Raw genomic sequence first — 22,895 nt, forward strand, 5'->3', positions numbered from 1 at the left:
TACAGAGACCCAGCCTGGGATACAGAGACCCAGCCTGGGATACAGAGTCACAGCCTGGGATACAGAGACCCAGCCTGGGGATACAGAGTCACAGCCTGGGGATACAGAGTCACAGCCTGGGATACAGAGACCCAGCCTGGGATACAGAGTCACAGCCTGGGATACAGAGTCACAGCCTGGGGATACAGAGTCACAGCCTGGGATACAGAGACCCAGCCTGGGATACAGACTCACAGCCTGGGATACAGAGTCACAGCCTGGGATACAGAGTCCCAGCCTGGGATACAGAGACCCAGCCTGGAGATACAGAGTCATAGCCTGGAATACAGACTCACAGCTTGGGATACAGAGTCACAGCCTGGGATACAGAGACCCAGCCTGGGATACAGAGACCCAGCCTGGGGATACAGAGTCACAGCCTGGGATACAGAGTCACAGCCTGGGATACAGAGTCACAGCTTGGGATACAGAGTCACAGCCTGGGATACTGAGACCCAGCCTGGGAATACAGAGACCCAGCCTGGGATACAGAGACCCAGCCTGGGAATACAGAGACCCAGCCTGGGAATACAGAGACCCAGCCTGGGATACAGAGTCACAGCCTGGGATACAGAGTCACAGCCTGGGAATACAGAGACCCAGCCTGGGATACAGAGTCACAGCCTGGGATACAGAGTCACAGCCTGGGATACAGAGTCACAGCCTGGGATACAGAGTCACAGCTTGGGATGCAGAGTCACAGCCTGGGATACTGAGTCACAGCCTGGGATACAGAGACTCAGCCTGGGATACAGATTCACAGCCTGGGATACAGAGACCCAGCCTGGGATACTGAGTCACAGCCTGGGATACAGAGTCACAGCCTGGGATACAGAGACCCAGCCTGGGATACAGAGTCACAGCCTGGGATACAGAGTCACAGCCTGGGATACAGAGTCACAGCCTGGGATACAGAGTCACAGCCTGGGATACAGAGACCCAGCCTGGGATACAGAGTCACAGCCTGGGATACAGAGACCCAGCCTGGGATACAGAGACCCAGCCTGGGATACAGAGTCACAGCCTGGGATACAGAGTCACAGCCTGGGAATACAGAGACCCAGCCTGGGATACAGAGTCACAGCCTGGGATACAGAGTCACAGCCTGGGATACAGAGACCCAGCCTGGGATACAGAGACCCAGCCTGGGATACAGAGACCCAGCCTGGGATACAGAGTCACAGCCTGGGATACAGAGTCACAGCCTGGGATACAGAGTCACAGCCTGGGATACAGAGTCACAGCCTGGGATACAGAGACCCAGCCTGGGGATACAGAGACCCAGCCTGGGGATACAGAGACCCAGCCTGGGATACTGAGTCACAGCCTGGGATACAGAGACCCAGCCTGGGAATACAGAGACCCAGCCTGGGATACTGAGACCCAGTGGAGTAACTGAGACATATAGCACTGGGCTCTCATATAGAGATGGAATGGAAAGGGAGGAAGACCTAGATCTGAGCAAAACACGTCCCTAAAAGCTGAGGGAGACTGGTGACAAGCACACATTACTGCTGTCAGACAGCAAGGAAATAGGAAATGTTTTTGATGGGGCTGTTGTCAACCATTATAACCAATCTGTTTCCATGTGATTTCAAACCACTAGCCATCCATAATAACAGTCCTTCTGTTCTGTGTGTATGGCAGGCAGCACTTGAGGATACTCAAAGGTACACCAGCACAGAGCTGTTTTCAACACTCGTGGGATTGCCTTGACAAGTGGCAGCCAAGCTGCAGAACCAAATCAGAGAAGCGAAGCCTGGAATTCGTGCATGCAAATGACATGGAGGGGCTTGAAGGGAAGCGAGGCTGTTCTGCCCATTGTAATGACTCTCTCTCCCCCACTCTTTCTCTTTCTCTCCAGTGGTTCCAGCACCAATTTGTGTCTGTGTGATTGATTAACACCTACTTGAAACCAGAGGTGGGACCAAGTCACTATTATTCAAGTCACAAGCAACTCTCAAGTCACAAGGTCCGAGGTTCAAGTAGCGTCTCAAGTAGAACGGGTCAAGGCTCGAGTCAAGTCCAAGTCGTGCCTACTAAGAGCGAGTCAAGTCGAGTCGCACGTTTTCAAGTCATGTCTCGCGCAACGATTTGTTCGACTACAACTCTTTGTCTATTTATTGAGGCTACCAGACAGTCCTTTTCAATAATTTGTCTACAAGACATTTTGATAAGCCCATTGTAAAAATAGGGATCGTGTATTAGTCGTAAGGGCATGACATCAGCAGAAGGCAAGGCAGGTTGACGTGCTCAGAGCGTAGATTTATTTACAGGTCTTGGTGATCCAATGGTGAAAGTGCCATATCACACAAAACCTACAAGTAGATTGACCAAATATACACAGGCAATATCCCAAAAAGAAATAGCACCTGCCTCTGGCTCCACCTGTCCTATCTGAACGGACACAGGTAGAGGGCAAGACTGTACAGCCTCCCGTTGAAAAACCAAATGGAACCTGTCTAACAGGAACTCTTTCAGGACCATACAATTACCCAATTTGCAATTACAACCAATACACTGGTTCTACAATGTAAAAGGTCATTTCCACATACATTGCTACATTCGTCTTAATCAAACTGAGTGATTATTAATGATATTTCAACACCGTGCATACATGGGATAATCCTTTTCGCTTATTCAACATTCTGACTCCAAAGCGTGGAACGCAGGCCACGTAGCCTATTTCAATCCTCTCTCCCTATATTTTGACGTTTGCGCTGCACCCTATCCTATAAGTGTACAGCCAATCAGCAATCTGTTCGCTAGATCTTCACCCGACCTGTGTTGACTGACAGTTTGCTGGTCCAATCAGAGCGCAGAGTGTACGTTTCACTAGCCAATCTGTTGCAGGCTTTTTTTGCAAGGGAGATGCTGCGGCTACTGTCTCTGGCTGCGTGGAGAGTAATCCCCATAGACTCTGTGCCACAAAACGAGTGACAGATTTTACAAAACCTGGCCAGATAATTTCAAGTCAAAGTCGAGTCCAGAGTCTTGAGGCTCTAAGTCTAAGTAAAGTCTCAAGTTCTTTTCTTTTAAGTCGAGTCACAAGTCATCAAATTTGTGACTTGAGTCAGACTCAACCCAAGTCATGTGACTAGAGTCCACAAAATTGGTCTGGACTCTTTCCTAATAGGAGGGTATGGAGCAGTCCCGACTCAGAATAGACCTTTCTCTTATCCCCACATTCAATTAGTGTAAGGCAATCATTGTTTCAACTGTTGTTCTTCAGTTTTTATTTATTTCACTAGGCAAGTCAGTTAAGAACAAATTCTTATTTACAATGATGGCCTACCAAAAGGACTCCCGCGAGGCTAGGACAAAACACACATCGGGACAAGAGAGACAACACATGAGTCTTACTGTTTTAGTCTTGCTGTTGGATCCGGTGTAACTTGTTCATTAGGGTGGTTGTAATGTCAATTGCAGAATCTATTACTGTAAGCCCAGTCCATTTGATATTCATAACAATAGCCAAATCATAGCAAAACATGGCTTGGAGGTGAAATTATCATAGATGCAGTGTACTGCTGTGTATGTTCAGCCCATCCCATTGCAGCAGTGTGTAGCTGCGGTTTCACTGCAGTGTGTGTGTGTGTTGCGTAGGTACAGTGTTGTGTTACTGGAGGTTATGTGTGTGTGTGTGTGTGTGTGTGTGTGTGTGTGTGTGTGTGTGTGTGTGTGTGTGTGTGTGCGTGTGTGTGTAACTCACGGCCAGTAGCCGGCTCTTCTCCTTCTCGGCAGTAGTCTGTGTGTTCTCCAGGGTGGTCCGGTGTCTTTTCGACAGCTCCTCCAGCGCCCGGGTCTGTGACTCTTTGAAGTGGGCGGCGTCGTCCTCGTATTTGGCACGCATGTTCACCATCTCTTTCTCATACACCTGCTTCTCCTCCCGTAGAGTCTGATGGAACAACACACACAGAGACAACACCATGACTGTCAGCCCTATGTGTTTATCTAAGACGCTTGATTCTAGTTGAATTAAAACCAGCTGTGAGCAGAATGCTAAGCTCATTACGGTCTTATTTACATTCCCTTGGTAATTTGAGTGAGCATCTATTTGAGTCAGTCACACACAGATAACACATGAACCGCTGCTCCGCTTTTCAGTCTCGCTGTCTGTCGGTGTGTTGTTGTGGCAAAAAGGTGACAGCCTAAAGATGCTTCAAATCCACTCTGACACATTCAGAGAGAGAGAGAGAGAGAGAGAGAGAGGGGCGCACTTCTCAGAATGCCAGCAGCCCAGTAGATCTGAAAAATGTACTCACGCCTCCGTTCCCATCAAGTTGTCAACGTAACACCTAACTCAAGGCTATGGTAATGTGAAACAGGACAGCGATTTCCTGGGAACTGGAGAGGTGAGCACATCGGTCTCCGTTTTTAAGGCTACAGCATTGCAGTGAAAGTGACTGGGGGGAATTGTCATTAAGACACACCAATGTCAACACAACACTATCCCTGTCTTGAGAGCATATTACATATTCAGAACGGCATATGGTGAAAGATTCAACGGTGCATTTTACCATAATGAAAATGCAGAATGGGATATAAATCTTGCTTGACATTTACAGGGGAACTGCAGTTTGTCTTCTGAGCTACGGTTCGTAAATAATGTGACCTTTTTGGACGTTCTTTTTTAAAAGGTTGTTCAAATTTGACTCGCTCAGCAGCATTTTGTGAGTTCAGAGGCAATGCAAATTTCAGGGCTCTGTAACTCCTGAGAGCAAGGGGGGACTTTCCAAGGAGCAAGCTAAATTCTTAGTCATAAAATATTTTTGGGTTGTTGTGTACTCTGACATCAATAATTGAAGTTAAATGCTATTTTACAACCAGAAAGCATGGCTTAGAGCAAAATGGTGACTATATTGGAAGAAATGGCTAATAGCTGAGATATAACAAAGCAAACTGTGATGCAAAATTGATGTCTATTTATACCAAAAAAAACATAGTCTTTGCTAAATCAAAGTACTCAGCTAAACGTTAACAAAAGTGCCATTTTTTATTAACTTCTCTTTCCAAGATGTTGAGTTTTGTGAATTAAACATGGAGGAGTGGATTTAGGCACTGCAACAGCTGGTGCAGAATAACAGTCTGTCCTCAAACAACTCAAGGATCCAGAGAGGCAGATATATAGTTCTCTCCACCACGCTGAACACTCACCTTCTCCAGGGATAGAATCTGTTGCCTCTGCCTGTCGTCTAGTGCGTGGGTCTTGTTCTGGAGGGCCCCGCGCTCCTCCTCTAGACGGATCACCTTGTCCTTCAGACGAGACTTCTCAGACTCCAGGTCCCGGATGGCTGCCTCGTGGGTCATCTGAGTGGCCTGCAGGCTGCCAATGTGACCTGGCAAGGAGGGAGATGGAGAGAGAGGGAGAATGAGAAACAGTCCAGCCAGACAGTGTTATTATACTGTACAAAAATATAGACCTTAGTGAAATGCTTACTTACGAGCCCCTAACCAACAATACAGTTTAAAAAAAAAAACAGAATAAGAAATAAAAGCAACAAGTAATTAAGGAACAGCAGTAAAATAACAATAGCGAGATTAAAAGGGGGGGGGCAATGAAAATAGTCTGGGTAGCCATTTGATTAGGTGTTCAGGAGTCATGTCTTGGGGGTAGAATCTGTTTAGAAGCCTCTTGGACTCAGACTTGGCGCTCCGGTCCCACTTGCCATGCGGTAGTAGAGAGAACAGTCTATGACTTGGGTGCCTGGAGTCTTTGCCAATTTTTAGGGCCTTCCTCTGACACCGACTGGTATAGAGGTCCTGGATGGCAGGAAGCTTGGCCCCAGTGATGTACTGGGCCATATGCACTACCCTCTGTAGTGCCTTGCGGTCGGAGGCCAAGCAGTTGCCATACCAGGCAGTGATGCAACCAGTCAGGATGCTCTCGATGGTGCAGCAGTAGAACCTTTTGAGGATCTGAGGACCCATGCCAAATATTTTCAGTCTCCTGAGGGGGAATAGGTTTTGTCGTTGCCCTCTTCATGACTGTCTTGGTGTGCATGGACCATGTTAGTCTGTTGGTGATGTGGATGGACACCAAAGAACTTAAAGCTCTCAACCTGCTCCACTGCAAACCCGTCGATGAGAATAGGGGCGTGCTCGGTCCTCTTTTTCCTGTTGTCCACAATCATCTCCTTTGTCTTGATCACGTTGAGGGAGAGGTTGTTGTCCTGGCACCACACAGCCAGGCCTCTGATCTCCTCCCTATAGGCTTTCTCATCGTTGTCGGTGATCAGGCCTACCACTGTTGTGTTATCGGCAAACTTAATGATGGTGTTGGAGTCGTGCCTGGCCATGCAGTCATGAGTGAACAGGGAGTACAGGAGGGGACTGAGCACGCACCCCTGAGGGGCCCCTGTGTTGGATGTGTTGTTATTTACCCTTACCACCTGGGGGCGGCCCGTCAGGAAGTCCAGGATCCAGTTGCAGAGGGAGGTGTTTAGTCCCCGGGTCCTTAGCTTATTGATGAGCTTTCAGGGCACTATGGTGTTGAACGTTGAGCTGTAGTCAATGAATAGCATTCTCACATAGGTGTTCCTTTTGTCCAGGTGGGAAAGGGCAGTGTGGAGGGCAATAGAGATTGCATCATCTGTGGATCTTTTGGGGTGGCATGCAAATTGGAGTGGGTCTAGGGTTCCATGACCAGCCGTTCCATGACCAGCCTTTCGAAGCACTTCATGGCTACAGACGTGAGTGCTAGACATTTAGGCAGGTTACCTTAGTGTTCTTGGGCACAGGGACTATGGTGGTCTGCTTAAAACATGTTGGTATTACAGACTCGGACAGGGAAAGGTTGAAAATGTCAGTGAAGACACTTGCCAGTTGGTCAGCGCATGCTTGCAGTACACATACTGGTAATCCGTCTGGCCCTGCGGCCTTGTGAATGTTGACCTGTTTAAAGGTCTTACTCATATCGGCTGCGGAGAGCGTGATCACAGTCTTCCAGAACAGCTGGTGCTCTCATGAATGTTTCAGTGTTATTTGCCTCGAAGCGAGCATAAAAGTAGTTTAGCTCGTCTGGTAGGCTCGTACGCACTGGGCAGCTCTCGGCTGCCACATCCAATGAGCGTCAGAGCCCGTCTAGTACGATTCAATCTTAGTCCTGTAGTATTGACACTTTGCCTGTTTGATGGTTCATCGGAGGGCATAGCGGGATTTCTTATAAGCTTCCGGGTTGGAGTCCAGCTCCTTGAAAGCAGCAGCTCTAGCCTTTAGCTCAGTGCGGATGTTGCCTGTAATCCATGGCTTCTGGTTGAGGTATGTACGTACGGTGACTGTGGGGACGACGTCGTCGATGCACTTATTGATGAAGCCAATGACTGATGTGGTGTATTCCTCAATGCCATCGGAGGAATCCCGGAACATATTCCAGTCTGTGCTAGCAAAACAGTCCTGTAGCTTAGCATCTGCTTCATCTGACCACTTTTTTATTGATCTAGTCACTGCTGCTTCCTGCATTCATTTTTGCCTCTAAGCAGGAATCAGGAGGATAGAATTATGGTCAGATTTGCCAAATGGAGGGCCAGGGAGAACTTTGTATGCATCTTTGTGTGTGGAGTAAAGGTGGTCCGGAGTTTTTTTCCCCCCTCTGGTTGCACATTTAACGTGCTGATAGAAATTTGGTCAAACGGATTTAAATTTCCCTGCATTAAAGTCCCCAGCTACTAGGAGCGTCGCCTCTGGGTTAACGTTTTCTTGTTTGCTTATGGCAGAATACAGCTCATTCAATGCTTAGTGCCAGCCTCTGACTGTGGTGGTACGTAAACAGCTACGAAAAATAGTTTATCATAAGATACTCTACCTCAGGCGAGCAATAGCTCGAGACTTTCTTAGATATCGTGCACCAGCTGTTATTTACAAAAATACAAAGTCCACGTAGTTACAGTCTTGTCCCATCGCTGCAACTCCCGCACTGTTTCTTGACACACTGCTCGCTTAACCCGGAAGCCAGCCACACCAATGTGTCGAGGAAACACCATACTGTACACCTGGTGACCCTGTCAGCATGCATGCGTCCGGCCCGCCACAGGAGTCGCTAGAGCGCGATGGGACAAGGACATCCCGGCCAAACCCTCCCCTAACCCGGACGACGCTGGGCCAACTGTGCGTCGCCTCATGGGTCTCCCGGTCGCGTCCGGCTGTGACACAGCCTGGGATCGAACCCTTCAATATATTGGTGGGAATCATGTAGGACCAAGAGTGCAGTAGGCCACTATTCACTCGTGTTTTTCAGCTAGTGTAGTACTGTGGGTTGTAACAGAGAGAGCATGAAGGAGGAGAAGCAGATGCATAGTCTGTCAGTAGGAGGAGGAAAAGAAAGGAGGAGGGAGAGAGTGCAGTAGGGTGTATACTGCCAGTAACAGAGGGAGGAGGGGGGAAAGAGAGACGAGGGGAAGAGAAGGAGAGTGCAGCGTTTACCGCTAGGGTTAAGAACTTTAATAGAGAGGAGGTGGGGAGGAGGGTGGCATGCTAACTCACTGGCTTTGAGGAGGATCTCTGTGGCCTGCTGCTGCACACGATCTCTGGTGGCCTCCAGCTCGCACTCAGCCTCCTTCTGTCGGATCTCCACGATCTCGGCATCCTGCGTCACCTCGTCCAGCTGTTTGCTCAAGTCCTGGAGCACAGACACAGAGCACAGGTTAGCCTACACTACCGAGGCACAGACACACCTACTGTAGCACAGGGCCAACTCACTGTGTTTATTCACTCTCCCTAAACAATGATACAGTATATATAACTCACTCACTCATTCTCTCTAATTATCACTTAACTTTCTCTCTTTCTTTCTCCTTCTCTCTTATCACCATCACTCTATTTTTTAATTCCTGCATTTTCACTCTCTGTAAAGATGTGGAGAGAATAACCACTTGTCATTCTTAATTGGACAGCGTTTACAGCATAATGCATGTTGTCTACTGCTCTCAAGGACTCGTTACTTATGAAATAATACATTGGATTGGCCATGAAATAGGCACTTAGCTTTACATTTCCCATGGGAATAAAGCCCATTTGCAAGTAGTGTTCTAATAAATATCTTGACTCGTTTGGCGGATTTTTTTTTTTTAAATCTGAAAAATCTGTATGGAGGAGTCGATGTCCTTTAAATGAATAGATTAAGGGACTACCTTTTCCTCAAGCAAGAATCTATTTCACTAACGGAATAGCTGGGTGTTAACCACAGAAGTCTTGCCCAAAATCTATTTGATGATAAAATGGAGTATCTTAAGAGCCAAATGTAGACTACTTTTACAGCCCGGCTTTCTTTCTCCAAATTGTCTGCCATTCACTAGGCCTAAATTACGTCTGCATTCTTTGTAGAGGGACACAACCTGTAGCTACAGTAAAATAAACATCTGGAAGTGAGTGAAACAGGGGGATGTATTTTGATTGTCTAGTATGGTATGATTTCCTATTCTGATTGGTCCGTGGGGTGTGATATTTTCCTGATGTGCAGGTGTGTGTGTAATGAGCTGTTTAGGGAAAGAGGACAATGCTTTAATCGCTCTCTCAGTTTGTTTTGTTTCTCTTAATGAAAAATGCAATTGTGGTGGCATGGCTGATATCATCGTGTCACACATGCCTTCCTGATAAGCAGTAGGCACCCATCTCATACTAAACTGACTGGATGTGCTCCTGGGAGCTATCCATATAACACAGTGATAAATTAGCTAGCTAACAAAGACCCACCAATACATGTTACGGGGACTAGGTCTTTGGTTTACTGAAAGGGAATATCTATAGTAACCAGTATTATTAAATTACAATGAAATCATACTGGGATTTTCAGGATTATCACACAGGTAATTGACAAAATAAAGGAAACACTTCCTGTATGAATTAAGCAATTAAAATCACATCATGCTTAGGGTCAAGTGTAGAAAGTTGCCCATTATTTTGGCTACCGTGGCTAGAAGAGATCTCAGTGACTTTGAAAGAGGGGTTTCATAGGAGCATAGGGGGTTTAAAGAGCGTGTGTGTCTCAGTCAACAGAGCTCAACTTAACTGAATACTTATAGGACATTCTGGTGCAGCGCCTGAGACAGCGTTTTCCACCGCCATCAAGAAAACACCAAATGATAGAATTTCTTGTGGAAGAATGGAGTCGAATCCCTCCAACAGAGTTTCAGACACTTGTAGACTCTATGCCAAGGCGCATTGAAGCTGTTCTGGCAGCTTGTGGTGGCCTAATGCCCAATAAAGACACACATGTTGGTGTGTCCTTTATTTTGGCAGTTACCTGTATTAAATGCTTTCTGGGCTAAACGAAAGATTACCGTACTAATACAACATCAACGCTAGCTACATATCTTCTACTATGAAGTGGACATGTGTATCTCTTTAACTTGTTGAGGATAGGGGGCAGTATTTTCACTTTGGATGAATTGCGTGCCCATAGTGAACTGTATCCTACTCTGTCCTAGATTGCTAATATATGCATATTATTATTACTATTGGATAGAAAACACTCTGAAGTTTCTTACACTGTTTGAATTATGTCTGTGAGTATAACAGAACTCATAGGGCAGGCAATCTTCCAAACAAGAAGTGAAATTCTGAATGTGGGGCCACTTTGATGTCATCGCCCCCTCCTTTCCCAACAAGATATGGATCCGGTAGCACTTCCTACGCCTTCCACTAGATGTCCTCATTCAGTAGAAAGTGGAATGGAGCATTTGCTGTGAACTTTGACAGAATGGGAGGGGAAATAGTCAGTGTCCCGACAGAATGCCATTTTCTTGTGGCGCATTTCTCTGTGGGTGCTACCGCCGTTCCATTTGGCTCCAGCTGAAAACGTATAATCCGGTTGGAACGTTATTGGATATATATATGATAATAACATCCTGAAGATTGATTCTCTACTTAGTTTGACCAGTTTATTCGACTTGGAATATATCTTTTGGAAGTTTTCGTGCGAGTTATCCTGGACCAGCAGTCAGTTTTTGGGCACGTGAGCTGAAAGTGATAGCAAATGCAGCTACTTGGACACTAGTATTGGACATTATGGAACAAAACAACGATTTATTGTGGAACTAGGACTCCTTGCACTACATTCTGATGTAAGATCATTAAAGGTAAGGGAATATTTATGTTGTAATTTCGTATTTCTGTTGACTCCAACATGGCGGAGAAATACTTACGTCTGAGCGCCGTCTCAGATTATTGCAATGTTAGGCTTTTTCCGTAACATTTAAAAAAAATCTGACACAGCGGTTGCATTAAGAACCAGTGTATCTTTAATTATATGTAGAACATGTATCTTTAGTCAAAGTTTATGATGAGTATTTCTGTTATCTGGTGTAGCTTTCTATAATTCCTCTGGATATTTTGGAGGCAGTTCTGAACATGGCGTCAATGTAAACCAAGATTTGTGGATATAAATATGCATATTATCGAACAAAACATAAATGTATTGTATAACATGTTATATGAGTGTCATCTGATGAAGATTTTCAAAAGGTTAGTGATTTATTTTATCTCTAATCCTGCTTTTGTGACTATCTTTGGCTGGAAAAAATGGTTGCGTTTTGGTGGTGGTCTAACATAAATATATGTTGTGTTTTCGCTGTAAAACATTTTAAAAATCGGACATGATGGGTAGATGAACAAGATGTTTATCTTTCCTTTGAGGTATTGGACTTGTTAATGTGTGAAAGTTAAATATTTCTAAAGAATATTTTTGAATTTCCTGTGCCACCTTTTCAGCTGAATGCCATAACAGGTTTTAAGACTAATAGCTTTGGGGCCTTTCATTGGGACTTTTAAGCCACAGAGGGGTATCTCCACAGCCTATCTTACCTTGATGTTGCTCTCGGTTGCAGTGAGCGAGGCCTGTAACTTGTGGGACTTCTCCCTGTGTTCCCGAGCCTCCTCCTGCACCCTCTGCAGCTCGGAGCGCAGCTTCCCCAGGGTCTTCTGCAGTGCTGCCTCCTGCATGTGGAACTCCCTCCGCAGCTCCGCCTCAGTCTTCTTCCAGGCCTGCAGGTTGTCTGCGGTAAGCTGCTGCGTGCGCTTCATGGCCTCCAGCTCGCGCTCGTAGAAGGCCTGGGCCTTGGTGAGCTTGGCCTCATACTCCTCCACCAGCCTCTTCTTGTCCCCCTTCACCTCCTCCACGCGCTCCGACAGGGACTCCACCTCCGCCTTGTGCAGCTGGCCCAGTTTCTCCTGGTCCTTGCTGTGGTTCTGGTTCTGGCTCTGGTGGCTGCGGAGCAGCTCCGACACCTCCTGCCGATGGTTGGCCTTCAGCTCTTCCAGCACCAGCTTCTTCTCCTGCTCAAACTGGGCCTGTGCTGTGCCGAAGAAGCGCAGTTTCTCCTCGAACGAGCGCCGCATCTCCTCCACCTCGCGGGACATGGTGACAACACGCTGTGTGTGCTGCGCCTCGGTGCACAGCTGCATGTCCTCCACGCGCTGCCGGTAGGTCTCAAACTCGGCGAGGGCCTGGCGCTTCATGCGCTCATGCAGCTCCATGGACTCCTCCATGGACTGGATGCGCTGCTTCAGGTCCATCTCGTCACTGATCTTACCCTTGTACTGCATGATCTTCTCCCGCGTCTCCGACAGGATCTGCTGCACCTCCTCCTCGTGCGCCTCCTTCAGTATCTGGATGGCCGCCTCGTGCTCGTCGTTCTTGGTGTTGAGGGCGTAGATCACCTGGGGAGGCAGGAAGAAAATTAGAATGGGAGACAGGATAGAACAAACGCATATCCAATGGCTTTGAACGGGTGCTGGAGATGTCCCTCAGCAAAAACCTGTATGGTGACATGTTAGCAGGCTTCTCCAGATCAGGCGATAAAAGTAGCCTTAATGTACATCAGCAAAAAAGTTCAAGCTTTGTACGATGATATGATGGCATTGCCCTGAAAATAAAGGTTTATCATTACATTAACTGTCTGACAGCAGTCATAAAACACTTATGAGATGCATGATTGACAGTGGAGTGACTGGCTGACCTTTACTCCCCCAAAATTACTTCCAACTGAAAGCCCGGATAATCTGACTACAAAGTGATTTTGGGAGAAAATGAGTTTTACATTTACAGTTTAAGAGCCACGAGAAATGTCCCCTAATCTAATCCTCCCCCTACTGATCCAGGGTGTTTGCTCCGGGCTGCTGCCCTACGGAATAAGGCTATTTGTTTTCTCACCAGATACACACATCCAATAATTCATCATGCTGAACAGTTGAATAATCCTCGTTTACTTAGTACAAAAGCCTGTCATCACAATAAGATAGAAAAGAAACTAAAAATAAAATGCCCTTTTCTGAGATCCATATTTTGTACACCAGGGTGAAAACACGGGAAGGATTGTGAAGTTCTTAAATGTGTCGCCGACTTGCCAGTGTTTTTGATATGCAAACATGTTTATAATATGTTGAAACAGATTTCTTTTGTTATCACTCTTAAGATGGTGTGTTACAGCTCTTCATCAAATGATAGTAAATGCAACACATTGTACCCAACGGGGTAGGACAACATTTTTATCAAAGGTTTATTCAAGAAAATACAAAACCACCAGGGATTCCTGGCTTCCCATTGTAACCTCCCCTGCAATCGTTCAATCACATTCTCGTGTCTCAAAGGAGATAAGAGGCCTATGCAGCAGTATCTCAGCTCAATACCCATTATAGACCTTAGGCCTAATCATATCCATCCTCTAGATAAAATAATAATGTCCTCGTTGAAATGCATTTTAGGGGAATGAAAGGACCCCAGCTTGTGAAGTTCCTCACAAGCGATGAGGGGCTGAGTCAGAATTCATTTCCATAATTGTTTTGACAAATGATGAGGGGAGAAAGCTAAAAGTTCTGGGCCTATCTGGTGTTAGCGCGGCAATCTAGCCAGACACATGTGAAGAGAGAGATAGAGGGAGAGATAAAGAGGGAGGGAGTGAGAGAGAGAGATGGATGGATAGAGAGTGAGAGAGAGAGAGAGAGAGAGAGAGCGGTCTGCGGTCCCATGGTCTCAGCGGGTGAGATGGCTTTGGCAGAGAACCGTGACGTGGTGTCATCATTCCATAATGGATTCTCCCCTCCATTTGACCTGAGAGGAACCCAGGACTACCTCCCATATAGCCTCCATCAATTTTATCTCTCTCACGCAGCCAGGCACGGCTCAGCACCGTCAGCTCCTGCAGCAAGGACCCTACAGCCATTTAGTAGAGCCAAGGGCTTTGGAATGAGCTTACTCAGCATTCTTGCAGGATTCTCATCCAAAAAGAGAGGGAGAGATGAACTGACTTAGGCGTATGTGTTCTGTTTCAAATAGAACGCAAACGAAATGCACTGACAAGAGTGAAACAAATCAACGTCAAAGTTCTGTATCGATTGCAGACTCATCAAAGTACTGCTGCTGCCTGTCTTTTTCTTTATCACGAGTCTAGCCGTTTCCCAAAACCCATATCCTCCTCCTTTAATTAAAAGGCTACCCTCTGCTCCCGAACCACTATGTTAGGCTCTGTGTGTTATTACCATCATCCATCCCCACCTCCCCAGGTGAGATCAATGTGTGGTCCTGCTGGCTGAGGTTTTCTCATAATGACAGTGACTGGGCTAATGAATAAGACAGCACTTAAAGAGCACAGAGCGGTACAGAATATATTTTTGTACAACGCATTGTTTAGGCTGAATCTGTGATTGCAGATGGATGCATTCATCACTGACGGAGGAACCCAATATAACACTGGCTTCTTAGTAGTCAGCCTGAAACATGAGCTGAAAGCCCCAAGCCCCTTACTGCTCGCTACGAATGTGTCTGCTAACTGTCTCCGTCTTAACACTAAGCTCCAGTAATTGCTTAAAGGTGAGCCTTGTTCATGTTCCCCAGAACGATTTGAGGAAGCTGAAGACAGAGAGGAAAGGGCGAACTCTTAGATCACAAAAGGGAAAAGACATGTCAAGGCAACACTGGAGGCTCTGGGTTAAGTTTCCAGAGCGAACTACTCAGCATTGCCCATCTCGCACACTCTGGAATACAGAATTATGATACACAAAGGAGTATGGATCTGAATTATTGCCATAAATGAATGATGACCAGTAATCCCAGGTAGCAAGATGTAGATATGGAAGTGAACAGCGGGTGTCAAACTCAAAGCCCTCTGGTTGTGGATGTTAATCTTTGGGCTGAAGCCAGCATGTTCGGCACTTAAAGAGGTATCATCTGCCCCAAAAAGGGAGAGCTCAGCTCAGGTCTGAGAAATTCAATGCTTCTCCTCCTCTCCTGGCACTGGTGATTGAATCACTCCTACCGCCCAGTGCAGGGGTCATTACTAATGTCTGAACATCAGAAAATGAGACCTTGATGATAGCGATTATCACCTCCATTTGCAGAGGAGTGCGGAAGGGTAACATTATGTTCAGTACAATGGGACGCTCTGTAAACAGGGCCAAATTATACTTAACAAAAATATAAAACGCAACATGTCAAGTGTTGGTAACATGTTTCTTGAGCTGAAATGAAAGCACAAAAAGCTTATTTCTCTCAAATTCTGTGCAAACTTATTTTTTTACATCCCTGACAGTGAGCATTTCTCCTTTGCTAAAATAATCCATCCACCTAACAGGTGTGGCATATCAAGAAGCTGATCATTACACAGCATGATGATTACACAGGTGCACCTTCTGCTGGGGTCAAGAAAAGGCCACTCCAAAATGTGCAGTTTTGTCACACAGTACAATGCCACTGATGTCTCAAGTTTTGAGGCAGCGTGCAATTGGCATGCTGACTGCAGGAATGTCCATTAGAGCTGTTGCCAAATAATTTAATGTTCATTTCTCTACCAATGTCGTTTAGTAGTACTACCAACCGGCCTCACAACCGCCGACCATGTGTAACCACGCCAGCACAGGACCTCCACATCCGGCTTCTTAACCTGCGGGATGGTCTGAGAGGAGCCACCCAGACAGCTGTTGAAATTGTGGGTTTACACAAACAGAAAATGTCTGCAGAAACTGAAAGCTGAAAATGTCCCAGTGCTTCCATGGCCTGCATACTCACCAGACAGGTCACCCATTGAGCATGTTTGGGATGCTCTGGATAGATACACTACCAGTCAAACATTTTGGAACACCTACTCATTCAAGGGTTTTTCTTTATTTTTACTATTTTCTACATTGTAGAATAATAGTGAAGACATCAAAACTATGAAATAACACATATGGAATCATGTAGAAACCAAACAAGTGTTAAACAAATCGAATAGATTTTAGATTCTTCAAATAGCCACCCTTTGCCTTGATGACAGCTTTGTACACTCTTGGCATTCTCTCAACCAGCTTCAACTGGAATGCTTTTCCAAGAGTCTTGAAGGAGTTCCCACATATGCTGATCACTTATTGGCTGCATTCCCTTCACTCTGTGGTCCGACTCATCCCAAACTATCTCAATTTGGTTGAGGTCGGGGGATTGTGGAACCCAGGTCATCTGATGCAGCACTCCATCACTCTCCTTCTGGGTCAAATAGCCCTTACACAGCCTGGAGGTGTGTTGGGTCATTTTCCTGTAGAAAAACAAATGATAGTCCCACTAAGCCCAAACCAGATGGGATGGCGTATCGCTGCAGAATGCTGTGGTAGCCATGCTGGCCAAGTGTGCCTTGAATTGTAAATAAATCACAGACAGTGTCACCAGCAAATCACTCCACACCAGAACACCTCCTCCTCCATACTTTACGGTAGGAAATACACATGCAGAGATCTCCAATTTGGACTCCAGACCAAAGGTCACATTTCCACCGGTCTCATGTCTATTACTCGTTCTATTGCTCGTGTTTCTTGGCCCAAGCAAGTCTCTTCTTATTATTGGTGTCCTTTAGTAGCGGTTTCTTTGCAGCGATTCGACCATGAAGGCCTGATTTCACACAGTCTCCTCTGAACAGTAGATGTTGAGATGTGTCTGTTACTTGAAATCTGTGAAGCATTTATTTGGGATGCAATTTCTGAGGCTAGTAACTCTAATGGACTTAGATTGGCTCAAATGCATTAAGAAGGAAAGAAATTCCACAAATTAACTTTTAAGAAGGCACACCTGTTAATTGAAATGCATTCCAGGTGACTACATCATGAAGCTGGTTGAGAGAATGCCAAGAGTGTGCAAAGCTGTCATCAAGGCAAAGGGTGGCTATTTGAAGAATCTCAAATATAAAACATATTTAGATTTGTTTAACACTTTTTTTGGTTACTACTTGATTCCATATGTGTTATTTCATAGTTTTGATATCTTCACTAATATTCTACAATGCAGAAAATAGTAAAAATAAAGAAAAACCATTTTGACCGGTAGTGTATGTACGACAGGGTTTTCCATTTCCCGCCAATATCCAGCAACTTCGCACAACCATTGAAGAGTGGGGCAACATTCCACAGGCCACAATCAACAGCTTGAGCAAACCAAAGCAAAGGCAACGTGTCGCCATGCATGAGGCAAACGGTGGTCACCCCCCGATACTGACTGTTTTTCTGATGCACACCCCTACCTTTTTCTTTATGGTATCTGTGACCAACATATGCATATCTATATTCCCAGTCATATGAAATCCCTAGATTTGGGCCTAATTCATTTATTTCAATTGACTGATTTCCTTATATGAACTGTAACTCACTAAAATCTTTGAAATTGTTGCAGGTTGTGTTTATATTTTTGTTCAGTGTAGCTTTGAGCAGTTATATCTCAAAGGACAGCCCTGCAGAGTGCCTGTCCGCCATTAATGCCTCGGTCATGCCATTGACTGTATCCCACTATAATAGGATGCAGTTGCAGCCAATATAAAAGCCAATCTCGCTCATGTGACTTTAGAATATTTCCAGTTTTGTAAACTTAACTCCTAACTTGTATTCACTATTCAGTATTAGTTGGACTAAGTCACGTGCAAATATACCGCATCAACCACCTCAGAGGCTCTTTAAAGAAGTGAAGATGCTGATTCGCAAAGCTACTGAATATGCATTAAGTGTGGAAATGGATTTAATGAAGTCGAAAGATAGTGCTAATTAGAGTCATTATGGGTACAGTTTCCACTAAACTGCAAGGTGCACCTAAAATCCAGGAGGTAATTAAGGCAGATAAGGGGGTAGCACAGGGCCAGCTCTGTAAACTGTGCTTTGTTTCATACAGAGGGAATACTGACTGGACCTTTGCTATGCTGAGCAGATTCTCCAGCAGTGTGACACCAACATTCCCCCACTGCAGCATTTACATGGCCTGATTGTGAATACGTTTCTTTTAAATGCCTGACTTAGCAATACGTCATATATGATTTTTCTCCAAGGTCAAATTAAATGGAAGGGTTTGGCGTACCTTAAAGGTTGCTCAAATCAAATAGTTAGCCTAATTTCAGTTTATGTGACAAAACAAGCAGTGTAGAGAATCATTGTACCATCTAAACCGCTGCAAAATATATTTTCAATAACCAAAAATATTGTATTTTTAGCTACTTGAAGCTGGTGTACAAAACCAAAAGTAAAAGATGCAAAAACGAAACTTAAGAGCGGGAAGCATAGAAATAGCCCAAATAGACGTGCGTTCAATTAGACTGACAGATCTATAACTCACATTTCTATGTGAATTTGGTCAGGTCACCCAAAAGGTTACATGTTGCAGCTTTAAGCCTCTCATAGACAGAAGATTATGGTTTACGTACATAGGCAGTAGTAGCTTAACGGTCTTTACACAAGTCATCGTGTGATCTTATCTAAGGCAGGTTTGATTGGCTGTGGCCCTTTATTAAATAATAGATGGGCATGTGAAGGGAGTCCTTCATGGGGTGCCTGCCATCTCTATCTAGAAGCGGGGCTGAGTATGAGAGTGGATGTATGAATGTTTATGTTCATCCTCCATTCTATACTGGCCCATATCATAATCAGGGCTGTTACGGTGACCATATTACCGCCACACATTGGCGGTCACTAGTCATGACTGCAGTCAAATTCCACATGACCATTTAGTCACGGTAACTAGGCTTCTCCAAAGCTGCGCTCAGATGCTTCTTTCAGTCATTAGTAGCTTACCAAACTTGCTAACTGCTAGCCACTAATGGCCTGCTCCTCAGCACTCTATTGTCCCTTTAATCACTCTGACATCAATGCAAATGTCATTAAAAAAAATCTAATCAAACACTTCATGAGAGCCCATGAACTCATGTTGTAAAACATTTCATTGGGCTATGCAATTGCGTGAGAAAACAGAGTGATGGCCGCTAATAAAAAGATGAGGATCCCATCACCCTTCTATAGGCTAGGCCTACTATATTTATTTCTCAACTTTCCTAATATGAAGAACATTGCTTCTCTTTACAACAGGAGTATCGCCTACCTGGCTCCATTCACTATTCAAGTGCATAGGTTACATGTATTTTTCCCCCTGCCCCTGTTCCGACAAGTGCATGATAACAGTCCACTCTAAATCCAAACTAATTTCACACATATATTATTTAGTATATGTAAAGACAAGATTCAATTAAGAATAGTCTGATGGGTGACAATATATCACTTGTGAATGATGTATTATCACTTGTGAATGATGACCAGAGTTTGCAGTAAGACAAGAAACAGAGCAATACTTTTGGTTGTTGTGACTTTTTCAAATCATAGTCGCACACCTCATGTAGCCTAGGCCTATATGTTCCAATGAGGTTTGTATCATAACTAATGTGGCCAAATAACTCCAAACGTAGCCAAACGTGATGTAGTCTAACTGGCCTAAATAGGTGGAAGGTGAGTTTCAAGTTTGGGGGAGATCATTTTCAACATGATAATTCCCCTTTATAATAAAGCATTACTTGAATAATAGCATTTGCAGACATGTAAGATAGCCTACTGTCACGACGTGGCCCTATGGTGGTGTATATCGTGGCTTCCCCCCTCTCTCACTCTCCCCACTACAAGTTTTATGACTTTACAGGCAGGTCATAAATACCTGGTAGAAACTGCCAATCAGTACTGAGGGAGAGAGTCTACCAGAAACAAAGCGCTTCACTTTGTCCAAAACACCTAATCCCCAAAATGGGAAAACAAAACAATATTTATATTTTTGAGAATGCAGGTATGGTCCGTGGACACTTAAGGAACAGTCATGACGAGTGTGTTTCATTTGGTGATCTCATGAAGGACAGGAAACATGCTAAGTAGTTGCAAGGTGGCTAATTAGTGAAAATGCTAAAGTTATCAATGATGACATTCAAACACACAACCTTTGCGTTGCTAGACGCCCACCCATCCTTCCCAACCAACCACCCTTCTATCTCCCTCCTATCATTTCTGTCTTAAGTAACCTACGGTCTTTATCTGTGATTGAAATGCACTGTATACAAAATTGTTTATTGCACATGAAAAAATATACTTTTTTGTGTGCCTGTCACAAATTTCCAATAAGCAATTTGTGTCTATTTCACAATAATCTGTGATGCTGGGCTGCTAATAATATAACTCAATCACTGTTAAAAAGAAAGAAAGTTCAATGCATGGCTAAGTGGGTACAGTGTAGAGTAAGTAGGCCTAGGCTATATCAGATACATTTATTTTTTCTTTGCATGTGAAAAATGTGGCCTTTTATAAACACATTTAATGCAATTCGACTACACTTTATTTATGACTGGAGCATCTTAGTGGGGCAAAGTCCCAAAAATGTTTTTAGATGCATGCCGCTACACAACACAATACAACACTAAACAATACATGAAAGCCACTACACAACACTATACAACACTAAACAATACATGAAAGCCACTACACAACACAATACAACACTAAACAATACATGAAAGCCACTACACAACACTATACAACACTAAACAATACATGAAAGCCGCTACACAACACTATACAACACTAAACAATACATGAAAGCCACTACACAACACTATACAACACTAAACAATACATGAAAGCCACTACACAACACTATACAACACTAAACAATACATGAAAGCCACTACACAACACTATACAACACTAAACAATACATGCACTATTGCACTATGATGGTAACAAACAGTGCCCACAAACTGTTAGGGCCTACACAAAGCTGTCCAACATCAAAAGCTTTCTTTTCAGCACCATGGAATGAATCCTTACCTCCACTCTGGTAGCAAAACAGTTAATTCAGCTTCATTTACTGCCTTTTTTAAAACCTAGCTGATATGGGCGACTTGCTTAAACAAATGTAGTTTCCACTGACATCTGAGATGTTCAAACTATGGCATAACAGAATTATGAGCGGATAAAATGCAATCCGTAATTCGATTAAGACATTAATGAGCGCGCTAAAACGGACATAGTCAATATAACTATTTGTTTAGCACTTTTGAAATGTACAGCAACAGAATTCAGAACATGGGCTGTGCTTACAGTATTCTCCCTGTACACCAAGTCAGAAATGTAGGATAAATAAAGGGGCAATGAAAGCTCTTACAATATTTGATGAGGACATTTCTCTAAAACAGACTATAGACTACATGTGCACCACCAAGTCAGAACAGTAGGCTAAGTTATGAGGGGGAAATTGACAAAATTATTAGGGTGAGGCGCATGAGCTACTAACAGCTTACTACACAACATACACTTAGTATTACTTTTTTAGCTAGAGTATACATATCTCCTTGGCAAATTACATATTTTATGCAGCAGCATACAGTACATTTCTGGACTCACCTTGTTGTGCTGTAATTACTTGAACTGGAAGGTGGCGCAGCAGTCCTTGTGGGCATATTTTGTCATCAAACTTTGTCACCAAAGTCTGTCATTCTCTGGTTTTATGGTGCTTTCAAGACAACTGGGAACTCGGAAAGGTTTAATCATGACGCCGGTGGTCTTCAGGTTGGAGGTCTAGAAAGAGGCGACTTGGAATTCAGAGTTGGATGACTGTTCAAAACTTATTTTACCAGTCGGAGCTCGTTTTTTTCAGAGTTCCCAGTTGTCTTGAAATCACTGAAGTCTGAGATTTCTCAGTTCAGAGTTTCCAGTTGTTTTGAACGTGGCAGAAGTCATGCTTGATTGACAGTGTGGCCAATGTATTCAGCATTTTCTGGCCCATTGACGACTTGATTCATGATGATGGCTACTTGTCTAGCTTTCTAGCTAAGATTTTGAAAGTATGATGTTGACATGATCAGTCCAATCAGAGCTACGATAGATATAATGTGATTTGACGTCCTTTTATCTGTGGCCAATGACCTTGAGCCTTCTTGGATGGGCACTTCTAATGTAAATCTATGGCAGCACCCAAGGGGCTTGAATTTCCGAGCTCTCCCCATAGATTCTGCGATGACGTCGTGTCCCCATGAGTGACAGAACATTGAGCCAATCATGGTGCAACTAGATAACATTACCAACCCCTATGCTCTGTATTTTCTGCTGGCTGCCCCACCACCACAGAAAGCACTGAGCCAGGCTTAACAGGTGGGGCTCTGTTCTGAATGACGGGTCGCCACTGGACTGGAGACATTAGTAGAATATTTTTTAATAGGCCAAATTAAAGGACATGCTACCTTGTCCTGGACCTGCTGTTTTCCTATCCCTCTCGCTCTCCCTCCCTCTCACCCTCCCTCTCTCCTGCACCTGCTGTCTTGACCTCTGAATGCTCAGCTTTGAAAAGCCAACTAACATTTATTCCTGAGGTGCTGACCTGTTGCACCCTCTACAAGCACTGTGATTATTATTGGACCCTTCTGGTCATCTATGAACATTTGAACATCTGGCCTTAATGGCCATGTACTCTTCTAATCTCCACCCGGCACAGCCAGAAGAGGACTGGCCACCCTTCAGAGCCTGGTTCCTCTCTAGGTTTCTTCCTAGGTTCCTGCCTTTCTAGGGAGTTTGTCCTAGCCATTGTGCTTCTACATCTGCAATGCTTGCTGTTTGGG

General features: G+C 44.6%; 1 protein-coding gene across 3 annotated transcripts in view; it reads right to left on the minus strand.

The window, feature by feature from the left end:
- LOC115139442 (protein FAM184A-like) overlaps nt 1-22,895 on the minus strand; it is a 154,565-nt gene that overhangs the window by 66,188 nt on the left and 65,482 nt on the right. For all 3 annotated transcript variants that reach the window (XM_029676816.2, XM_065026360.1, XM_065026361.1), the window contains exons 3-6: nt 11,839-12,693; nt 8,521-8,656; nt 5,197-5,378; nt 3,752-3,937 (exon numbers count right to left, since the gene is read on the minus strand). In XM_029676816.2, coding sequence (XP_029532676.1) covers nt 3,752-3,937; nt 5,197-5,378; nt 8,521-8,656; nt 11,839-12,693 — 1,359 coding nt within the window. The remainder of the gene's footprint in view (nt 1-3,751; nt 3,938-5,196; nt 5,379-8,520; nt 8,657-11,838; nt 12,694-22,895) is intronic.

This window comes from Oncorhynchus nerka, linkage group LG13 (genome assembly GCF_034236695.1).
Source record: "Oncorhynchus nerka isolate Pitt River linkage group LG13, Oner_Uvic_2.0, whole genome shotgun sequence".
NCBI classification, from domain to species: Eukaryota; Metazoa; Chordata; class Actinopteri; order Salmoniformes; family Salmonidae; genus Oncorhynchus; species Oncorhynchus nerka.